Source organism: Panthera onca, chromosome A3, assembly GCF_046562875.1.
Source record: "Panthera onca isolate mPanOnc1 chromosome A3, mPanOnc1 haplotype 2, whole genome shotgun sequence".
In the NCBI taxonomy this organism is placed as follows: domain Eukaryota; kingdom Metazoa; phylum Chordata; class Mammalia; order Carnivora; family Felidae; genus Panthera; species Panthera onca.
The window spans coordinates 71064985-71088540 of NC_138341.1; the positions used below are offsets into that span (position 1 = coordinate 71064985).

A 23556-nucleotide genomic window follows, 5' to 3' on the forward strand; every position below is an offset into this window, starting at 1 on the left:
GTGGGCAAATTTAGATAATGAGTGGTTGGCCATAAAACAAGGAGGGGGGAGAGCCTTTTGGGTAAATAGATGTTAAATAAAATCTAAAAATATTTCTTATAACATCACAGGACAGTTTTGAGATTAGAAATAAGAGCCCATGTATAATTTGTACAAACATTTGTTGCCATGTAAAGTATGTTGACACAAATAAATTTGCATCTGATTGAGCCAGCTCTGTTAATGAATTTGGAGTAATACAGATTTGCTGCACAACTTAAATGTGGAGGTTGCTGAAAACCACTTTAAGTTTGAGTCATCCATACATTCAGTAATGTGATGGATGTCGAGGTTAATTTACAATAAATCCATTAGTAGTCATGGCACTGATATGTCAGTGATTGTCATACAGAAACATGCATAAATAATAGAGGTGAACACATTACTGTGTTCTTAAGACCTGGAACTGTGATTAAGATGTACAGTTCTTGCACATTGAATTCACTTATATAATATAATAAACCATGTTTCTATAAAAATAAAATTAAAATAATAAAGCTAGATTGCAGTCATTTTATGTAGACTTACTTCTTTATTTAACAAAGTGAATTTTTTTTGCATCTTGCTATAAATCTTAGCATGCTAGATGTTTTATGATGATGAACTAATATTCTTTTTCTCATGAAAGCTCCCATGTGATGCAATTTAATATCCTTCTCATTGTCAACTACTAGTGAATGTAAATAATAATATAATGGGTTTATGTGAAAAAAGTGCTAATCCCAGGAATGAAATACTGAAAAGATTAATAAAAACTGGGAGGGAGGAAAGTCATTTCTTCAAAGGCATTTGGCTTTCACACAACTTTGAAATGAATCAAACTTTCCTAAGACATCTTATATTAAAATAAAACAACAATGTTGCAGTGTTTGTTATTTTTTGTATGTTTTCCATTATTTTATAGTTTTAACACACACACACACACACACACACACACACACACACACATCTGTTCTCTGTAAAACTTACTGGGCACTTACCATATGCCAGGAATTGGACTAAGGCGTGACTGTGTGATACCCATCGAATTTTGACAGAAGCTCTATGGGGTGTATAGTTTTAGTATCCTCATTGTTTACAGACAGAATATCCAAGATTTAGAATAAAAAGCTAGTCACGGTCAGTGTAGCTAGTAAATGATTCAGCTGGGATTTGAACCCAGGTCTGTTCAGAGCTTACATTCTTTATTTTTTAGTTATCTGCTATAGTAAGGACATTATGTCCCTGGTTCCAGAAGATGCATGCTAAATGAAGTAGATTTTGAAACTTTAGTCGCATGACCCACTATATTTTATTGTAGGAGTATTCTCACATTTTTAAGATTACCAGAATAGAGTATAAGGTAATTTTCTATCTTTCTGAAAGGGGGATTTAAGAACATAGGAGATTTTGTAGAGTTTTATAGGAAGTGATTTTTTTTTTTTAAAGAAAACCAAGATGCTTATACAGGTAGGTAGAAGGGAGCTGTGGGTGGGGAGTGGACATCTTATCCTCTCTTATCCTCTCTTGATTCTGATTATGCTGATGAATACAAGACATTTGCACTATCATGCATACAGAAGAGGGAAGAGAGATTGCTTTCCAGATACATCTGGAGACAAAAGATGCTGGAAATAATTGCATTGTTTGGCACAAGGTAGTACAATTGGTTTTACTTTGTTTTGGTGAAATGAAAGAGCCAGAAATCATTGGAGAGTGGTTCATAGAATGCTAGTTGCTAGGTCTTAGCACTCACTAAAATATGAGATGAAATCAAATCTTGAGTAATGATATTTGCATTGTGACATTTATCTTCCTGAAAATACAAACCTTTATTATCCTTGCATTCTGTAACTGAGCAACTGGACACTTTCATAGTTCCATAAGTTTGGGAAGTATACTCTAAACTAAATGTTAATCTACATATATTAAATGTTCTGTCACTTCACATTTACATGTTATTTTTCTTTTTTTGAAAGCCTTGTGAGGTGAAAGGACAGTATATGATCATGAGGTGCAAATGTCACTTTATGGATATGAGACATTAGAATATGATAACAGTCGGCCTTGATAAATTCAGACTGACACATCCAATTAACTTTTTCTCGACTGTCTTGTTATGATAACAGAAACATTTCTGTCATAAAAAAAATGCAAGAGTAGGAGTCTGGGTACTAGGTTTCCTACCGGCTCTGTCACTTAACTAAGGTTGCAACTTGAGATAACAAATCAATCCTTATGACTAAGTTTCCTCAGATGTAACATGGGGCTAACTGCTTACCCTACTTTCTTCCCCCCCGCTTTTTACAAAAGTTTATTTATTTATTCCTGAGAGAGAGAGAGAAAGAGAGAGAGAGAATCCCATGCAGGCTCCTTGCTGTCAGTGCAGAGACTGATCAAGGCTTGAACCCATGAACCATGAGATCATGACCTGAGCCAAAATCAAGTCGGATGCTCAACTGATTGAACCACCCAGACGCCCTTACCCTACTTTCCATACAGAAGTACAGAAGACATGAAAAATTGTTGTGAAAGTGATATTTTTAATATTAAAAATTGCTATGTAATACAAGATATTTTGCTTTCCACCATCACCTTCCTCTGGTGATTCTGGAAGACACCTGAATTTTTAGATATGATTTACATTGTTATGCAGCATCTCTAGTTTTGAATATTTGTCTTAATTCATAGAAACTGCATAGTCACTAGAGAACAAAATTAATTAAAAGGAGGAAAATAAAATTGAGTACCTGTACTCAGAGGTCACCACGACATTCTCCTGTTAAAGAAACCTTCACTTTTATGTGTTCTTGTCCCATTTTTATCAATGTGGGCATTGTTGAACCATTCAATAGTTCGTTAATCATCTACAAAAATTACCACGCTGAAGAATATTTATCAAATGATTCTTGCTTATTAATATCTTGAGTAACAAGCTTCTGATGATATAGAACATAAATGGTCCTGGAGGCTCCAACATTTCTGATACACAAATCTGTATATTCTGAATGTTCTTTACTTGCACACTGCCTGGTTCCTTTGAAGTACAACTTACCTGTTTCCACATGCGAGAGATAAACTACTTTTATGCATTAATATCCAAAAAAATTAATAGAGAATACACAGCTTCTCTACCATTGCATTCTAACAAGATTCTATTTTATCACTTTTACATTCAGTATTATTCTGACATGTTTCTTGTGTCATGTCTACATACCGAGGCCTTCTTTTTTTTTTATTGATTTGTTTTGAGAAAGAGAGCACAATCACCGGAGCAACAAAGAGACAGGGGGAGGGAGATAATTCCAAGCATGTTCCACACTGTCGGTAAAGAGCCCAACGTGGGCTCAAACTCAGGAACCGTGAGATCATGACCTGAGTTGAAATCAAGAGTCAGACCCTTAACCAACTAAGCCACCCAGGTATCCCTACATACCAAGGCCCTTTTAACCAGTCAAGCAGGAGGCATATTGCAGAGGACTTTGGAAATGTTTCAGACAGAATACATACTGCTGTACCAACACCTTTTACATACAAGCCTCACTCTTGGTAGGAGCTTTTTTTCTATAAACACAAGATATTTTGTGGCCTAAATTTTTTAAATGTTTATTTATTTTGAGCTGAGCACATACACAAGCAAGGGAGGGACAGAGAGAGAGGGAGAGAGAGGACCCAAGGATCCTGTGTCATCAGCACAAAGCTCAACACGGGGCTTAATCCCACAAACCACAAGACCATGACATGAGCTGAAATCAAGAGTCAGACACTTAACCGACTGAGGCACTGAGGCACCCTTGGCTTAATTTTAATATTCTTTACCACGTTTGACACATAGTGGGAACACAATAAACATGTATTGGTATCCTTTATTACTGTAAGCCTCTAAATTTATTTTACCCCAATGGCTCTTCCTGATTTCTATTGTCCTTTTTAGTATGGACAAACTTTACTTTTAGTAAAGTCTTTTCTTGTGTGTATAGATATGTGTTCATATCTATATCTATATCTATATGTATCTATATCTATATCTTTGCATGTCTCTTTGCATGTCTCTTCCAAATGTTCTGACTTAAAGATTTCATTTTATTGCATTCAGTGAGATAGATTTCATTGTGATATAATGAGATAGGACTTCAGTGCATTGGATGCTTAGTGTAAACTTGTTTGAAATGAAAATCTTTTAAAGTAAGATGGATAATTTAATGACATCAGCACCATAAAGTAAAAATTGAACACTCACCAAATGAGGCTATAATATTCTTACTACTGTAAGACAAGCATTCACTTTTGAAGAAAAAAAAAATGAGTCTTTTTATGATGCTGGATAGTTTGACAGCTACTAGATATTGCTTGTTAAATAAGATCTCACTTCTATTGATGAGCTCTATTATCTGTATTTTTCTGACATGACTCCTGGGGCTTATGACTGTTTACCCATTAGTTATCTGTCATATGTGAATAGACCCTTTCCCCATAAGAGTTGATTCGTAGTATATTTGTTGTGATTTGCTTCACTGTGCTGTATGACCCTGTCACATGCACATGCAACTTTTGTTTCAAAAACAAAAACGAGTTGATACATGTTTCTGCTCCTTTTGGAAGCGGCCAAAGTCAGTGTTTCCTACTAAACCATTTCTGAAAAACTGGCAGGGAGAAATAAAACCCCATTAGATTCCATGCTTGTCCAACTCAGTGGAAAAAGTAGTAATCTCCCATTTGTTCTGGAACACCTGCTGGTAGGTTTAATGAGTGTATTAAAAACTGAGCTGCCTTGATATTTCTTTTAAAAATCTTCTATTCACTCTCTTGAGCCTGTTTGATTGAAATCTGTGATTTGCTTACTTTTTATGCTATAGTTTCATTTTTTTTTTAATTTTTGCCTTGGTATAAATTTAATCCTTTACGGATATGTCAATGTAACAAACATAGGAAAATTGTACACCTGATATATTTGGACTAATTGGTTTTGGTTTTTGTTTTCCAGCTGGGACAACATATATCTTTAGCAAAGGTGGTGGACAAATCACGTATAAGTGGCCTCCTAATGACCGGCCAAGTACACGAGCAGACAGACTGGCCATAGGGTTTAGCACTGTTCAAAAAGAAGCTGTATTGGTGCGAGTGGACAGTTCTTCTGGCCTGGGTGACTACCTAGAGCTTCATATAGTAAGTACTTTAAAAATAAGATTTGACTTTTGTCTTTACTGTTAGTTTTTTTTTTTTTTAATAACTTATACTTTTTCTTTTGGAAGTTTCTCTTCCCCAGCAACCAGTACTTTGGTATAGAAAATATAAATACAATCTAGAAGTAATAAGACCTTATTCCTACTATTATTGCTAAAAATGTTCTTTACAATAGAAAATATATTTTTTTGGTTGTTAAGTGTGAATTCTTCTCAGTTCTCTGTTCACAAAGATTTATTTTGGTATGTTCTTATTGACTTTAAGCAGATTTGCCAAATTAATAAACTAAGTTATTGCCTAGTTGATACTGTTACATCTGACTGGAAGCAGGAGGTTGTACTACAGGTAACATCAAAAGATCTGAATCTGGTGTCCTTAGTTCTTTCCTCACTCTAGAATTACAGGGAATTACAGTGAATAGATTGTTTCTGTGCCTTCTTATATTCATTTTGATACATAAATATCAAGAAAGTACAGTACTCTCTTACCATTAATATCCTGGAACCCTTGACCATTCCTTTTGCTCCAATTTCTAAGCCTACTGGAAGAATTTAGTCAGTATATCATAGATGGAAAATAATAGGTCATGAATAGAAAGCTATTTTTTTAAACTTTTGCCTTAACTGATTTATAGCTTGAAGACTCTGCCATATATTTCTGCATTCAGAGTTACTAATTTGTATAGTTGTAATTCTTTATCTTCTTGTTTTATTAAAATATTTGCAAAGTACAGGTAATCTCTTATTGCTAAGAGATATCAATATTTTACTGATATACAAAAGTAACAACCATAAGAAAGGGTCAACTATTAAACTCTAAAGGGTTATTATCATCATAGTTCTTAGTTGAAAATCTGTATCTTCTGGAAGGTTCCAAACATATATAAGTCTTTCCATTTCCCTTTGTATCTGTGAGGCATAGTTTATCTTTTCTGTCTCATGTGATTGTGTAAATTTGTTTTGTTTTGCTTTTGTCCATCCCTATAGGTTCTCCTTTTACTAGCACCCATGCCTCAGAGGACAATTTGATTAGGTCAACAGATTCTTTCCTCTTGGACACTGGCTTTCAGGCACTCATCCTAAAACAATTAGGAAAACCACCAAACACATATAGGAGGAAAATACATTATCACAGACTTTTGCAGGGTCTTAATTTTCAGTTTTATTCATTTATTTTCTTAATAAATTTTCCATTAGTTTTCCATTAGTTCCATAATTTCTAATTAGCTTTCCATTAGACTTCTATGATTTCAAATAAGCTCAGTAGGGGTTTACACTGACCACAAGAACTAAATTCATTGTTAATCTTAGAAAGAAGAAAAGAGAAAACACACAACACACACACACACACACACACACACACACACACACACACACCTCAGCACAACCATTATTGAACTGCCATAAATTTTCAATTCAAAATGCAGTTGTCAAATCGGAACCCTGGGAAAGTAATTTCAACTGCCTTTCAGCAAATATCTAACAATCAAAATTGAAAGCATCTGGATTTTTATGGCATCATAAATAAATGATTAGTTGAGATAAACTTAACTAGTGCAGTAAGGAATGTTGCTGTTTAGAGTAATCTCAACTTTCTAAATGTATTTGCTCCACTCTGATTTAAGAGCCTTGCAACTTCAAAAAAATAAATAAATAAGAAAACAAGAGCTTTTGCTCCTGAAAGAAATTACTTATTGATCCATTACCAATTACACACTTACCCTCAGAAAAGTTTCTACAATGATCACTCTCAAATCGTAAGGGGCAATGTTACTGAATTTACTCAAACCACTGTTGTTTGTTTTATGGTCAGAGGGTTTTAGTCTATAAGAATGGGTGTTCTCTTTTTCTTCCAAATCTGATCAAATGTGGGTTTAAGAGTCCCTCCATACATAATGGATTGACTTTCTAGGTGTCTGTACCAACCTAGTACCTTCCACAGTTCCTTTACTTGCCATGAATTTATGACAGCTGTTCTGTGAAGGCCTCCTTCTTTCTGTATCTCCCTCTTGGTTTTGCCTGGCTATTCACTGTGGATTCATTATTTGTCTCTATACATTCTCCCTCTTGGATTTGCTATCTTCAAACTTTCCCTTGATTTGAGAGCCAGTACTTGACCGGGAAATGCAAAATGTATATTGGTTCCCTGGGCTTACTAAACACCCTTGTTGGTCAGCCCTACTCCTCCTATATCAATTACTAGTATCTGTCTTAGTCCAAACCTGGCTAACTAAAATTTATCTCCCTCCCTTTTTCCTCATTGCGTGTAAGTGGTGATCAGCCATTAATGACCTAGCAAGTTGCCTATATGGAAATAAATCACTTCTTAACATATTTCAACATACAAACTAAATTAACACAAGGCCAGTGTTGTGGGTTTTTTTGTTTTTGTTTTTGTTTTTGTTTTTGTTACGCATTTTACACTATTGAAGTTACCTCTAACTCCTATAATGTTGGCTACATAGAAGAGGAACACAAAGAGGAGTTAGATATTTTAAAAAGCAAAGGGAGGGTAAGAAGGGAGGGAGGAAGGGAGGGAGGATGTAAGAAAGGAGGAAGGAAGGAAAGGAAAGGAAAGGAATGGAAAGGAAAGGAAAGGAAAGGAAAGGAAAATTAAGTGTCTGAGTACTAGAGTTGATACCAGTGGGTGATAGAAATATTCTTAAATAATATTAGATTTGAGAATATTCAGACTGTATTTTGTTACATTATTTAGGTGCCTTTAAATCTATCCCAATTTTCTTTGAATCACTTATTCTGCTTCTTTCAGGGTTAGAAGTTTCAAAGGAAAGCAAGATTTGTAGAATTATAGTTTGTTTATTATTGTTGTTTGATTTTTGTTTATGAACATTACTGACTTAAAAATTAACCTGATTGATATCATAGATGATATATTTTATCTGTAAATGTTAATTATTATCCATTAAAATGCCAGAAAAACTTCTGTAAACCTTCAAGATCAGCCAAACATAAACTCTGTGCTAATCTTTAAAAATTGTATTTCTACCTTTAATTAATAAGTTAATCAGTAAGCTGGAAAGTTGATTGTACTCCTCACAAGGGACTCCAGTCTTGCTGAAATGTGCAATGCCATTTCAGTTAGATAACTTTTAAAGTATGACTGGCATATAATTTCGATGAAGATGTAAATGTTTGACATCATCCCATTTCATTACATTGATTATTTGGGTTTTTACTTGAAAATATAATCATATTTAAATTTTGATTAATTGTACCCTTAAAGTTATAACAACTTGGAATAAAATGTTTTTTGAGTCAGGTAGCCTGGTTTTTAAGATATTTTAAATAATATTAATATTTCTGCTACCACTGTTATGCTCAAAGCCATATGACGTTGCTATTGAAACTTGTAAGGTTTTAGGAGGGGATGAGGGCAAGATACACTCATGAAGTAAGGAACAGTTAATTAGCATATAGCCTAGAATACTAGCACTTGATAAATATTTTCTGAAATAATAAATGAATTAATTAATTATATATTGAAAATATGATGTCTTAGGTTAAGAATAGACAGCTTTTCATTAGTCAACATGAAGCCAAAGATGCAGTATAGTTTTTATGTAACTCAGAAAGTCATTTAACTACTTAGTTATAACAGAAAAAAATGTAGCACTTGATATGCAATAGCTATATTATTGAAAAGTTGCATATTTTTATTGATTTGTTATTTGAATCGTCAAGTAAGAATTGATTATGGTAGTTGGTTGTTTAGAGGAAACGTGTGGTGGGAATTTTTGTTGGATGAATGATTGTCTCTCTTTAGTAATTATCTCATTTATTATAACTCATTTTTATCATGAATTGTCCTCTAATTGTTTCATATCTGCCCATTACTTTCCAAAAGAGATAAACTGTCTCATGTCAGAGAACACAACTTGATAATAATGATGGTTAATAAGAAACATAGCATAATATAGAATTGGGGCTTTTCAACATTCATTTTGCTACATGCTAGCAGCCTATCCAGAAATATTTTCTGAGCAACTAGTATGGCCCAGGTCTATGTTAGGCTCCATGGATACAAAAATAAATTATCTCACCACTTAGTAATCATCTCAATGAACAATTGTTGAATGGATGAATGAATGAGCCAAATAGGATCCTTGTCACCAGATAGCTTAGGTTATTTACAGCAAACATACTTTGTCCCAATGTGACTCCATTTGGTTCATCTCAGTTTTTTCCTCTTGCAGCTTTAACTTTCTTATCTGTATAATATTTGTAAGAATATAAACAGATGATTGGTTTTTAGGATAAAGAATATAAAGAAGACACTTCTAAGCTGTAAAGTGTTATATACACATTGAAGTTAGTGTTAAAGATTATTTAATCAATATTGAGTAAAATAATTATTAGAAACAATTAACAAAAAAGTTAAATTCATTAAAAATTAATTTATAAGGCATATCTAGAAATTTTGTCAGTGTTTTCACTCTAGAGGAAGCATCTCATGTATGTCAGTCTGGCAACATTAATTACAGATTACTTAACCCCTCTTTGACTTACAGGAGAAAGCCAGTGCAAATGTGTGCTCACTCACTGCCATGAATATTAACGTGTACATTGGTTCTGACCAGGGGAAATGTGTGGAGGGTGGTAGAAAGGAAGAGTGAAGAGTGTTCTTTGAAATTCTTTCATCTTGGGAGCATGAAAGAGCATTGCAAATTTGATTAGTGAATTGTTGTACATATTTGCCGTAAGTGTTTCTTCTTTGTACTTTGCTGGGTTGGAAGCCTTATTTTTGAAACTAAGCTCTTAATTGATTTTGATTTAGAAATACACCTTTTGATCAGTGGTTTTAGTGTAGCCTAGAAGCATAATATATTTAGAGTAAATATTACTTGTCCTAAAATAACTTATCAATATCAGTGGCAAGTCAACACTTTCTCATCTTTCTCCTCATCTCTACATTTTATTTTGCTTTAATAAATTTTATTTAATAAACATTATTTAGTATATTGTATACTTTATAATCCTGCTCTATTAAAACTAAATGTAAAAACATCTTTTTAAAGTCAACAATTATACATGAGTGCAAGATAAAACACAATTACTCTCTTACAGGCTTTTCTTGAATTTAAATTATGTTCCATCTGAAATTTTCTTTCTAACCAATAGATTCACCTATTTTAAGAGTTTTACTTTGCCATGTAATATTAAAATTTGACCCTGTTAATCATATACAGTAAATATTTTATTTGGTTTTGTTTTCCTGGTTCTTGCATGAATTAGAGAACATGTTGCCTTTTTGACTAGAATATTGAAAGAAAGACTAAAATGATGTCTTTTATAGTATGTGTTGTAAAATTCCTGTTCAGGCTTCTAAGGAATGAAAGATGCAAGTTATCTTTGGAGAAAATGGGGGAAGTTATGGTCATAGTTCTGTTGGCTTAAGTGTCATCCAGATATCTTAATATAGTCTTTATTTTCAGGATGGGTGTGGTCAAGTGCATTAATACAGACTATTTCCCTCATCATTTTCCCTTGGAAGTTAATTCAGTTTCTCATTTTTTGATTTGCTGGTTGTCACCTGTGGTACATCAGTAACTCTCTGAATTTGACTGCTAGATTTCTAGAATTATTTCCTTTTTTGAAATTCCACTGCTTTGTACTTTAAGAAAAGAGAACCAAAACAACTATCTCTACATACACCTTCTCAGTCCATGTAATTATCAATTAGAATTATCTTGCTGTATCTATTCTGAATACTTTCCAGGCCATTCCATATACTTATATCAGGTTAATTTGCTAAAATGTTTCTTTGATTCACTTGTTCCTCTATTAAACACATTGATGTCTCCCAATTGTGTACAGGTAAAGAAAGGCACATTTTATGCCTGACATTTAATGTCCTCAACATTCTGAACTTAATTTCCATTTTCAGGTCCATTTTCACATAATTCTATACTTATCTTTTTACTCCAGGAAATGTATTAATCTATTTGTTAATGAACTTCTTGTCATATCTCTATATCTAACTCTGTCCAGAAAGTTTCTTCTTATTCATCTCACTGTCACAATTCTGCTCAGTCGTCAACTTCTCTATTCAAATGTTGGATGTTTTCAGGGTTGTCTCTGGGATCTTGTAGCCTCCTGAGCTAGCAGAAAGAAGTCTAGGGCTCAGAACTGTCCTTGGAAGAGCTGCTGAAACAATACCTAGGTAGAGAAAATATTGTACATAGTTTCTGCTCCAACCAATGATCACTACTCTTCTTGATCCATTCCTCTGTGGTGGATGTCAAGCTATTTTATTTATTTTTGACAGAGACAGAGTGCGAGCATGAGCTGGGGAGGGGCAGAGAGAGAGGGAGACACAGAATCCAAAGCAGGTTCCAGGCTCCAAGCTGTCAGCACAGAGCCTGACACGGGCTTGAACTCACGAACTGTGAGATCATGACCTGGGCTGAAGTTGGACACTCAACCGACTGAGCCACCCAGGCGCCCCAGATGTCAAGCTATTTTACAGAAATAGTTTCAAATCCATTCTCATTTAGGTCCTGATGAGTTTCCTTAGCAAATCTTTTCTTATGCCAAGCTCCCAAAACAAGGGACCTGTTGTTGAATCCTTTCTAACTACTGACTCTACTTCCATTTCTGCTGTGGCTCTTTTTCAAAACCTACTTTCAAGTAACATCTCTTTTGGTTCATTCAACACATCATTATTGATCACCTATGATGCAGTTCAGACTGTGCTAATTATCCTTTTCTATATAACAAATTTACCTACAATTTAGTAGTTTAAAACAAAACATTTGGAACCTTATACGAGCTTGGGAATCCAGAAGCAGCTGAACCAGGTTAAGAGATTCCCAGGAGAAGACATGGTTAAGATCTGCCATGCTCAGAACATGCCTGATACGTTTATTCTTATGATCCAGACAGAGTCCACATGTATGAGGAAGAAATGATGAGCAACAATGAAAGCATATGAAAACAGGTTATTAAGGATTCTGGTTTTGTAGAAATCTAAACACAATATAGATTGATGGAAAATGAGTAATGAAGACATTGCTTGAGGGTTAAGAACTAGTTTAGGGAAAACATACTGAATTAGGAGTCATTCGTACACTGATCAGGAAGACTCCTTTTATTACACACACACACACACACACACACACACACACACACACACAAACACTGAAAGCCGTAAGCAAAATGCACGAGAGAAACAGAATTTAAAAATGCAAACAGCATAGCTAAATATGTCTGCCACAGATCAGGAAGCAAGATGAAAGTGACACAATGGCAATGGAGTCCTATTAAAGCTGATGCTGGGCCGCTGCAGACAGATGCATCTCATTTCAATGAAGGAAGGAAATGACTTAGGTGAATATACTAGGGGACACTCAAGTTAATGGTAGGCATAAATAATCTACATTTTAAATCAGGAGGAAAGAACTGGAGATAATGTTCACTGAGCTTGCAAAAGTCATTTTGATGAAAACATTTTCAGAGCTGTGAAATCCAATTTATGTTGTCTTTAGGAGCTTACTTTTGGAGGTAGTATGCTGGACCTCAGAATTCTTAGGTCAAGACAGAGGAGGCCTATACCCTACTGTAGATCAGGTGGATAAGCTGTTTAACTTTCTGCCAACAAATGTAGCCCTGGAAGAACATCCTGCCATTATGCTTCTGAGGTGACACTTTAATGGTGGGCTCTTTCCATCAAGGAAAATACTTCCTCCTGAATGTTCCCATTAGAGTCATCCTGCCCAAAAAAAGTAGAAACACAAGATTGACAGGCCTGAAAAGCTCTTTGGTGAAAGATCAAAATTTAATTGATTCTTGGAGCTTTTTGGTCTGTGAAAATAAGTCAATCTTAATATTGAGTATTATATAAAATTCAAAGTAGAATTTTAGCTAGGAAGTATAGACTGCTCACTCCCAAATACACATCTTTAGTACTGACTTTCCCTCTGATGACTATACTCAGCATTTCCACCTGGATGTCTCATGGGCACCTCAAACTTACCACCTTAAAAACTGAACTCATGGGCACCTGGGTGGCTTAGTCAGTTAAGCATCTGACTCTTGATTTTAGCTCAAGTCATGATCCTAGGGTCATGGGATTGAGCTCTGCATTGGGCTCCATACTGAGTGTGGAGTCTGCTTGGGATTCTCTCTCTATCCCTCTCCTGTTCTCTCCCCCCACTCTCAAAATAGACAAATAAACTTAAAAATTAAAAAATAAAACCAAAAAACTGAACTTCTCATCTTGCAACCACATATCCATCTAATAATTACGGATTAAAACCTGACATCTCCCCCATAGTTACTCTTATGACGTTATCTGTTTCTCACCAAATTCCAGAAATGTTTCTCATAATATTTTGGAGGAGCTTCAAACTGATAGAGTGAACAGGGAATCTATACTCATCCTTGACCAGTCTTATTAGCAGGTGAGGAGTTGAGACACAATCTGGCAGAGCAGAGAGGGAAGGGTTATAGGCACAGGCAGGTAGAGTGCCGGGATCTGTCCTTACTCTCCCTGCTTTTTTTCACCAGGAAGTATTGTTTCTACTTATCAGAATTGTGTACACAGGCACTTGGTACTTTACTACTCCTAGAAAAAGAAAGTATAGTCGATTGTCTGGCAAAGAATTGGCAAATTACACTTTACTATTTTTTTTTGTAGTCTTTGTACTCTTTTCTGTTTTTGTTAGCAAATGTGGCTCATGCAAAATTTTGGGTTCAGAGTAAAGTGATTAAGTTCCAATGGCCATTTCTTCATTTATGTTGGACAGTGAGATGTTGAGCAGCAATAAGCAGCAAGAGGGCAGGGACTTTGATCTGTTTTCTGTACCTTTGTACTCCCTGAGTCCTGCTTCAGCCTGGAATTGAGCAAATATACAAAAGAAGAAAAAAAAATGTTGCAATAATCTTTTGGTTCCACAAGTTCTGCCAGAATGCACATGTGTGCATTCTGAAAATGTTCTGGGGCAATAGGTCAGTGCTGCTGGATTGTCTCCTTTGGGATAAACCAGTTTATATTTAACTTCTTAGGGGTGAGTTAGAGATGCAAATCTGAGCCAACTACTAACATATTTCCAGTGTATATGTTGCATCTTTACTGATGCGTATCTTGAGGGAAGTGTCTGGTGAATCACACCTTACCTGGCTCTGTTGGGGAACTACTGGTCTTTAGTACAAATACCTCAAAAGACAAGCTCCTTAGCTGGCCTCAGTGAGCACTTACAATCTGGGCTTATTTTCCAGCTCCTTGTGCTGCTACTTCCACTGCAGCTCACACATATTCTTTCTTTAATTCATACATTTAACAAACCTTGCTTTTGTTTTTAAGTGTTTATTTATTTATTTTGAGAGAAAAAGCGTGAGTGGGGAACAGGTAGAGAGAAAGGGAGAGAGAGAGAATCCCAAGCAGGCTCTGCTCTGCCGGCATGGAGCCTGATACGGGGTTCAATCCCATGAACTGTGAGATCATGACCTGAGCTAAAACCAAGAGTCAGACACTTTTTTTTTTTAAATTTTTTTTAACGTTTATTTATTTTTAAGACAGAGACAGAGCATGAATGGGGGAGGGTCAGAGAGAGGGAGACACAGAATCTGAAACAGGCTCCAGGCTCTGAGCTGTCAGCACAGAGCCCGATGTGGGGCTCGAACTCACAGACTGCGAGATCATGACCTGAGCCGAAGTCGGCCGCTTAACCGACTGAGCCACCCAGGTGCCCCAAGAGTCAGACACTTTTAACCAACTGTGCCACCCAGGAACCCCAGCAAACCTTTGTATTTTATTTTTCCCCAACAAGCACCTTTTGAGGCACTGGGAATATAGCGTAAAGTAAGGTCTGGGTTTGACCTTAAATAGCCTCAAATTTAATGAATACATTTCACTCTAGTGACACATTAGCCACAGAATACAGACACAGGCTGGTATTTCAAACCTTCATTCCATAAAGGCACAATTAAAAGTTTTTAAACTTTTTGAAACAATCTTTAATGTGGCTTTTGATGAAAGCAATTAATAATTGTAGAACTATTCTAAGTTTACATATGTATCCTGTCTATATTCAGAAAAACCATATGAGAAAAAAAATATCCTTATTAGGTTAGAAAGGAAAGGAGGCACAAGTCACACAGGTGGTGAGTAAAGCCAAAATTTGAATTCAGACAGTCTGACCCTTGAGTCCATGCACTTAATCTCTGGGCCTTCCATGTGGGGGGCAGGTAAGAGTAGGAGGCAGTCCTTCCTCAGGTTACACCCAACCACTCTGCTGAATGTCACTTTATAAAATCAGACAACCTTAGCTCTTAGTATGCCAAACATCGTATGAATTATGGAGCATTCCAGATTATCAGCTCCAAAACCACCTTCTCTAGTTAAATAAACACATAGAAAGTTATCTGGTGGACTGATTGCCTCAACCATTTTGTAATTAGCTAACCAGCTTTTGTAATTAGTCTGCCTTATAAATTTGGGGCATGCATATTTTTTAAAGGCTCGAAACACAATTTTCAAAAAGTATCTGTACCGATAGTGAAATGGTAGTCCGGAAATGTAGACTCCCAGACACCTGTGTTCATGTTTGCTTCTCTCCCTGAAATATTCCTGTTTGCTTCGCTCCTACCTGCCCTCCTCTCCTTCCTAACCTGGTGCACATTTTATTTATTTGGATCGTGTACTTCATATGTTTGCGAAGCTTTCCTTTGTTCCCTAGGGCAAAACTAATCAGGTCCTTCTTGTTAGTTGCTACCCTAGTACTTTGTTTTTAATTCTATGGTACTACTTACCAAGTCACAGCTCTTTCCTTATGTGTCCTTTCAGCTCATTAAACCGTGAACTCTTCAAGGTCCCTGACCATATATTATATATCTTTATATCTCTGTATTTTCAGATACTAGCACAGTGCTTATTAATACATGTTAATACTGTTTATTGATGAAGAAATGTATGTGTGAGTGAATGGAGCCTTTCTTTTTGGCTTGTGGCCTCCCCTTCCCTCCTGCTGGTAGTTTTCCATTGTAGGGACAGGAGCTCACAAGAGGAGTGCTCTCCTTGGAGCACAGTATGAAGTAGACTCCCAAAGGATAATGGTGAAAGCATGTGACAGTGCCCTGGGACTCCCCATTTACAACCTATGGAGGCTGACACACTCAAGGCAAGTGCTGGGGCCTATCACAAATGGTCTCATTATCCGCACGGTATTCTCTGAGGGAAGGAAGACATCTTTCAGGTTAGACCATTGACCAGCACCACTTTCAGGTTCAAATATTCCAAACAGGTAGTCACTTCCCTGAGATTTAGTCTAAGCATGCTTTCATCTGCTGTCTGTATTATTTTGGGTACTTACATAAAAATGTCTATGATATACTTCCCTGTATTCTGACTTGATGAGAAGAGATGAATCCAAATGGAGAAAAAGAGAGAGAGAAGGAGAGAAAGCAAGCAAGCAAGCTCTCTGTGTAATCAACCTCAGTCGATTAGGGTGTAGAGGGTAATCATCCTCCACTACTCTGGCAATTTGTCCATCTTCTTTTTGTTATCCTGCTGTGCTAACCTCTGACATGTGTTTAAATGATGGAGGTGAAACTGATTCTCCCTTTTATTAAAAGAGCTTTCAAAAATGATGTTTATTAATATATATTAAATGCTTGAAGGTATTGTTAATTATCTTCAGTAGGGTTAAAATTTCCCACTGAAATCATGCTTCCCCTATTCATTTGCTTAGTAAGAAGAACAACAGCTAAACAATACTATTTAGCATGTATTGAGTGCTTACAATGGACCAAGCACAAAACACTTTGCATAAAAATTATATTTCATTTGATATTCACAATCACCTATTGAGGTATGAATTATTACCTCAATTTTACAGATGAGCAAACTGCATTTATAAATAATTGACCCAAATCACATAGCCAGTTCTGACTTCAAAGACACGTTTTTGTTTCGTGCAAAGGAAAATTTCAGGCTAGCCCAGATACTTTTTCAAATGATCATGCAAAACAATTTACTGACCCTAAGGAGTGAGTCTTTACTATGCATTGCACTGTGAGATTCTCTAAGCATGGGCACAAGGCGGAATCTCTATGTCCTTCAACAAGAATTCACGAAATAACAGTAGAGTGCCATGATATAACACATGATATTTAGTATTAAAATTCTTGTAATGGGTGGAGTTATAGGTGTCATTGCTGGTTTTTTTTTTTTTTTTTGAGTTTTGCCTAAATGTGAGGCTAAACTAATACTGCCACAAGACTCTTGGTCTTCTGTGGAGATGAATATAAAAATAACCTGCAGTACTCTGAAAACTGGCTGGAGAGGCAGCTTTTAGCCTTTCCTCGGGTTCTAAAGCTAATGCATAAAGCCTAGACAGCTTGTCCTACTTCTTTCTTTCTTACTTTTTTTTTTTTCTTCTTCTTCTTCTTTTTTTTTTTTTTTTTTTTGAGTTGAATCTCTGTGTTTCTCAGCATGTGAATGAGGGGTGAGAGAGGGAATTTATCTATTGCTTGTATTTCTTGCTGATTGAACATCTTCCTGACAGAAGTCTTCAAAGGAAAAGTATGTCATCCTGTTCATTATTGTTAATTAGCCGTAAAAGCCAGGCTTTGGAGGCTGTTTTCCACAGAGCAACCGCAGAGAAATGGGGCTGATATTTTAGCAGTTATATGTGAAGTGGGGTCAGGCAGCCTGCCATGTAGGCTTCAGAACTGAGCTCATGTGATCTTTAAAAGACAGGCATTGCAGAGAAATTTCACATGTATAAATAGGTTGTAAATTCTAGTCCCCCTCCCAATGCCTGATTCAAGACCAGTGGTTGGTTGGTCATTTGTAACTGGATATTGAAAAGACTGTTAAATAAATGAAGCAGCTGGATTTTTTTAGTATTCCAAATTGAAATGTAGATGTTGTTCATTATTGTGGGAGAACCATAGTATAACCATGGTCTTCATAATTAACTAGCTTTCAGTGAACTTTCTCCTTAGTAGACTGTGTTTCTATTATATAATTGTATTTTTAATTTACTGGCTATTTTTTTGAGGGTTTTTGGGGGGGGGGATTCTTCTGTCTAGACATAAACTGAATTCAATACATTAGTAATGCATAGAACTGGGTCCGCCAGGCCAATAATATTTTATAACAGATTGTTCAGAGGGAGTTGAATTTTATTTGTTGTCCTATGTCTCTGTTTATTTTCCAGAAAAAAACCCCACATTTTAAATAAATTTTATTTTCTTAGATCATAAAAGTATTTTTTAAAAAAATTAAATACAATGAGAGTAAAAAGTAAAAACTGCCTGTAAATACACCAACCTTTTTACTGTGATGTCTGACATTCTAATCTTTAATTTTACACATGTACATATATATTTCCTTTATATATGTGTAAATAGTTGTATATTTGCTGGCACACCTGGACATTCTTTAAAAAAATAAAATGTTTCTGTACGATACATACTATTCTGCAGCTTGATTATTCTTATTTAATATATTTTGGACATCTTTCCATTTTAGAGCATATAATCCCATATTTACCTCATAATATCCTATTGCATGCATATACTACAATTTATTGAATGATTCCCTAATGATGGGTATTTTGTTTCAGAATCTTTCATATTACAAAGATAAAAATTTTCTTAACTTTGTAAGAAGATTATTTCATATGTATGGGTTTTTTTTAGGAAGATAAACTTCTATAAGCAGAACCACTATATTTAGTACAGAATTGTCCTTTAAGAACACTGTACTGTCAAACACTCCCACAAGCAAGTATATAAGTATGCCACAAGTAGGGCATTTTAATAAAAAAACTTCCTCATCATTTCTGAATAATTGAGCCCCAGGGGTGCCTGGGTGGCTCAGTCTGTTGAGCATTGACTCTTGATTTCAACTCAGGTCATGATCTCACTTTTTGTGGGTTCGAGCCCCATATGGGGCTCTGTGCTGATGGTGTGGAGCCTGCTAGGAATTCTCTCTCTCTCCCTCTTTCTCTGCCCTTTCCCTGCTCTTGCTGTCTCTCTCTCTCTCTAAATAAATAAATAAACTTAAAAAGAAAATAAATAAACTTGAAAAGAAAAGAAATTGCATTGGTTTAGAGGTGATACCAAAGCCCCTTTAGCTTTGGACACAATTTTTTCTCATATGCTGACAACATTCTCAGAACAGCAGTGGGCTAAGGAGGCTGGATAACAGGTTTATGAATCATGTAGCTCTTTTTAGGAAAGCAGTGCTACATAGTTTTCTCGGAAGAGACAGGCAGGCAAGAGGTTAATGTCCCAGTGGGAGGCAGTACTCATTTCAGAGTCTGCCTCTGTGTTCCTCACCTTCCACACGTTCCATAATTCTTCATTTTGCCCCTAGTCACTTCTTATTTTGATCATGCAGTCCCCAGGACTTGTGCAACAGCAGTGGAACGTGACAGGCTTTTAAATGTATTAATACTGTCAACATTATTGTGGTTAATCTTAATATAACAGAGTAACAACAGGTTCTGCTATTAAGCGTTTAGTAAGGCACGGATGTCTTACGCTCTCGATAGCCCTTTTAAATGAGAAAGTTCTCGAGCTCAGAAAGTGGATTACATCAAGGGACCAGCTCATATGTTGTGTACCATTTGGTAATGGCTAAGATTAAACTGAAAGAAGTAAAATGTTCAGAAGGGGAAAAAAGATGTAGCTATTTAAGTTTCTCAAATTCTACATGTGATTGTTTACTTGAGTCTTATCATATCCATTATGAGCTAAATCACAGCTGATAGAACCACATTTAAAATTTGAGAATATTTTAGTTAGCTTGCCATTTTCTATTAGTAATGCATGAATGTAATTTAAGCATGTGAAATATAACCCAAATGATAGTTTTTCTTTGAACTTTTTAAATTGTTTTCAAGGTGCTACTACCTTGAGTTTTACTAATGAAAGGTAAAATTAAAACATGTAACTATGGAGTTTAATAGGCACTGAGAATATTTGATAATGCCACGGCTGTCTATATTATATCCACTAACATATTTAATAGCTGAACAGATGCATCTTGCTATGGCAACACATGGTACTGAGCAGCAGGGAGTCCCATTTGACAAGTCAGTTTTTATTTTATTTCTTTATCCCAAACCTTCTCTAATAATCCCAGATTTCAGTGTGTTTTGATTTGTTAGGCAGCAAGCAGATAAGAGAGATTCTGTTCTCTGTTGCTTACTTCCAACAGGTTGTTTGGCTTCAAGATACAAAGCCTGGGAGATTCTATAATAAAATAACTGGGCAAGACTGGGTAAGACGCACAACACTCAGAATGACATATCCCTAAAATACATGCATTCAGTACAAAATGGACAGAGTACCATCTTCAAGGAATATCTGTACTGTATCAGATTAGTAAGCATCAGATTAGTAAGATAATTCTAGCAATCAGCCTTTCAGTAAATACTAATTATGTGGTAAGCAGGTTATTTGGTTGTGACGGTTTGTATATACATCTTCTAGTTGCTTTACTTAACTAGCAATAGCTCTTGTCAGCAGAGATGCCCAAGGGAAACTGGGGTTGTTTGGTGTTGCAAGATTTGCTCTCTGAGGATCAATTCTTTGGAGTTTTCCATGAGCTATTTTCCAATCCTTTAATTGCCTGTATCTAGAAAAAAAAATACTGATATACATTCTAAAGCTAAAATAAGATGACTGTCTAGCTAATGTATTTTGAGATTCACAGAAAGATGAGGAATTGATAATGGACCATTTGAAATAGATTTTACCAAAGATCCTGTGCAGCTATATTGAAAATTGTAAAATTGTTGAAATTGGATAGATTTTATTGAACTTCACGGATTTCTGGTGTGCTTTGTGTGGTGAGGGAATTATACTGCCATGGAATCTAAAATGTGAAAAAGCTTGGTTTAAATCTGATGGACTGTCCTAATGCAATTATCAATTATCTGAAAGAGACAAAACAGTTGTAGTTCTGCAGGTTTATCGACCATCTACTTTAGCAGGGTCTGCATAATCACCACCCAGAATCTGTTTAAGCACTCACAATGTTCGTCTTTTCCTGGCCCCATGGTTATTATGCCCAATCTATCATTGCCTCAACAGTCCACACTAATTCAGTGACTTCAAGTAGCCCTCTAGGTTTGCACAACTGGGAGAATTTATTTATTTCCATTGCAGGAGTGGTGAAGTGTTTTCCCCTACTCAGACCTCTCTCTGTTAAAATGTTGAACCTCGGCAGCCATGGTTAGGGAGTTGGACTGATTATGCTGTCTGTTAGTATGACTCATAATTCACATGTTCACATAAGCCTGCTGCAAGAAAACATTCCTAATAAGTGATCACTTCAACATCTGTTTTCTGGCCAGTAGGACTGAGAAGCTGGAATATCTTTAAAGCGGGACAATAGGATAAGAGGTTTACATACTCTTTGATTTAACCTTGTTTTTTTCATTTTATACTAAGGATATAAGTATTTCTATAACCACTTAATTTAACTTGTTTGGGTTGTTGAAAATAAGGAGTTAACGTAAACCTGAGCTCACAAGGCCTTTTCATCACCTAGGCTTGATGACAAATTTTTGGTAAAATTCTCATATTGTGACTAAGAGTTCTTATTTCCAAACCCAGAGTCTTATATACCAACCAGAATGTTATTCTCTCTCTCAAAATGGTACATAGGAGGATGATATTTAAAATAGTGAAAACTGTGTGGATAACATACAGATGTAGTTAGTCACAAAACAAATTATCATCTTCGAGGAGTTCTAAAGTTAGTTAGATAGTAAGACTGCTAGATGTAGCTGTTTGTCTTCTGCTGTGCCTGATGAAGAGATGGCTCCAAGCCCATTTGAATATAAGGAAAGCAGTATCACCCCCATTAAAACTGCAAATGAATCTTTGAAAGATGGTAACTATTCACTCAGAGGAATAAAACCTGTAACCACTGGAGTATTGTATATTTGGTGAACATCATGGTGAAGCCGACACCTAATTTCATAGGATTTATTCAATGGAGAATAAAAAATGTAGAGGCTGCTGGTATGTCTCTCTCTCAAACTATTTTCAAATGTGGGATAAAATTAAATGTTTTTGGAAAGGGCACTCTTGACTACTTTGTTTTGCATATATAAAACAGGAATCTCAGTGCTTTTAAGTTAAGATGAACTAAAATGTCACTAGGTCCAAAAAGTTGAGATGAATTTCAGTATCTGGAAAGGGCGCTCACTTAGATGTTCATTTGTTTTCTTACTCACTAAAGACTAAAGATGCCCAAATTAAAAAAAATATATATGTATTTATTTATTTTGAGAGAGAGAGAGAAACAGAGAGTGAGCGTGGGGGAGGGGTAGAGAGAGAGGAAGGGAGAGAGAGAGAATCCCAAGCAGGCTCCATGCTGTCAGTGCAGAGCCCTATGCAGGGCTCAATTCCACAAATCATGAGATCATGACCTGAGCCAAAATCAGGAGTTGGATGCTTAACCGACTGAGCTACCAAGGTACCCCAAGATGTTTGAATTTTTAGAAAGTAAATGGATCATACTGCTGCAATTTGCTGAAGGTTTAGATCTTGTCTTACACACCAAGATACACAAATGTCTTTTTGTACAAAATCTTGGGTGTGGAGGAGGCTATAATTGTAGTTGAATATGAAGCATACTGAAGGACTTTGTGATCTGAGGGAAATAAAGAAGGCACTGAACCTTAAGGAGAGCACAATCAAGTCTTAGAGAACTGTGGTGGGATATTATTCTATTCTGAGAGAATCATCTACATTTGACAGAGAGAATGGGGTCCATACTAGAAGCAGGAAGACTTCTCCAGAAGGATGTTTAGAGCTAATATACATTGAATTCCCACTGGAGGTAGGGAGTCTTTCATTCATTCATGAATTATTTGTTGAGGACCTTCGAGTGCACAAAACCTTGTTAGTTTCTTATGATATAAATTTGTATAAGAGATTGCACATGCTTCAATAAAATTGAAAAATAGTGAAGATAAGACATTTAAAGAAAAATATTTTTAAAATTTACTTATTTATTTTGAAAGAGACAAAGACAGAGTGAGTGGGGGAGGGGCAGGGAGTGAGGGATACAGAGAATCCCAAGCAGGCTTTGCACTGTCAGCACAGATTGTGACGTGGGGCTCAGACCCATGAAACTGTAAGATCATGAACTGAGCTGAAACCAAGAGTTGGATGCTTAACTGGCTAAGCCACCCAGGTGCCCCTAAAGAAAGAATTTTTAAGTGATATAGTAAAGACAATAATAGAAGCACTGGAACTTACATTAGTAGCATAAAGGAAAGAATCATGAATTTTGCTTTGGTGCCTCAGGAGCACTTTTGCCGAGGAGGTAGTGTGTCAGGCATGTGTGGGTGAAGAGTTTGCCAAA

The 23556-nt window shown here is 35.9% G+C and overlaps 1 protein-coding gene across 24 annotated transcripts in view; it reads left to right on the top strand.

Moving 5' to 3' along the window:
• NRXN1 (neurexin 1) overlaps positions 1 to 23556 on the top strand; it is a 1127584-nt gene that overhangs the window by 813150 nt on the left and 290878 nt on the right. For all 24 annotated transcript variants that reach the window (XM_078444444.2, XM_078444446.2, XM_078444455.2 and 21 more), the window contains one exon: positions 5003 to 5184. In XM_078444444.2, the coding sequence (XP_078300570.1) occupies positions 5003 to 5184 (182 nt within the window). The remainder of the gene's footprint in view (positions 1 to 5002; positions 5185 to 23556) is intronic.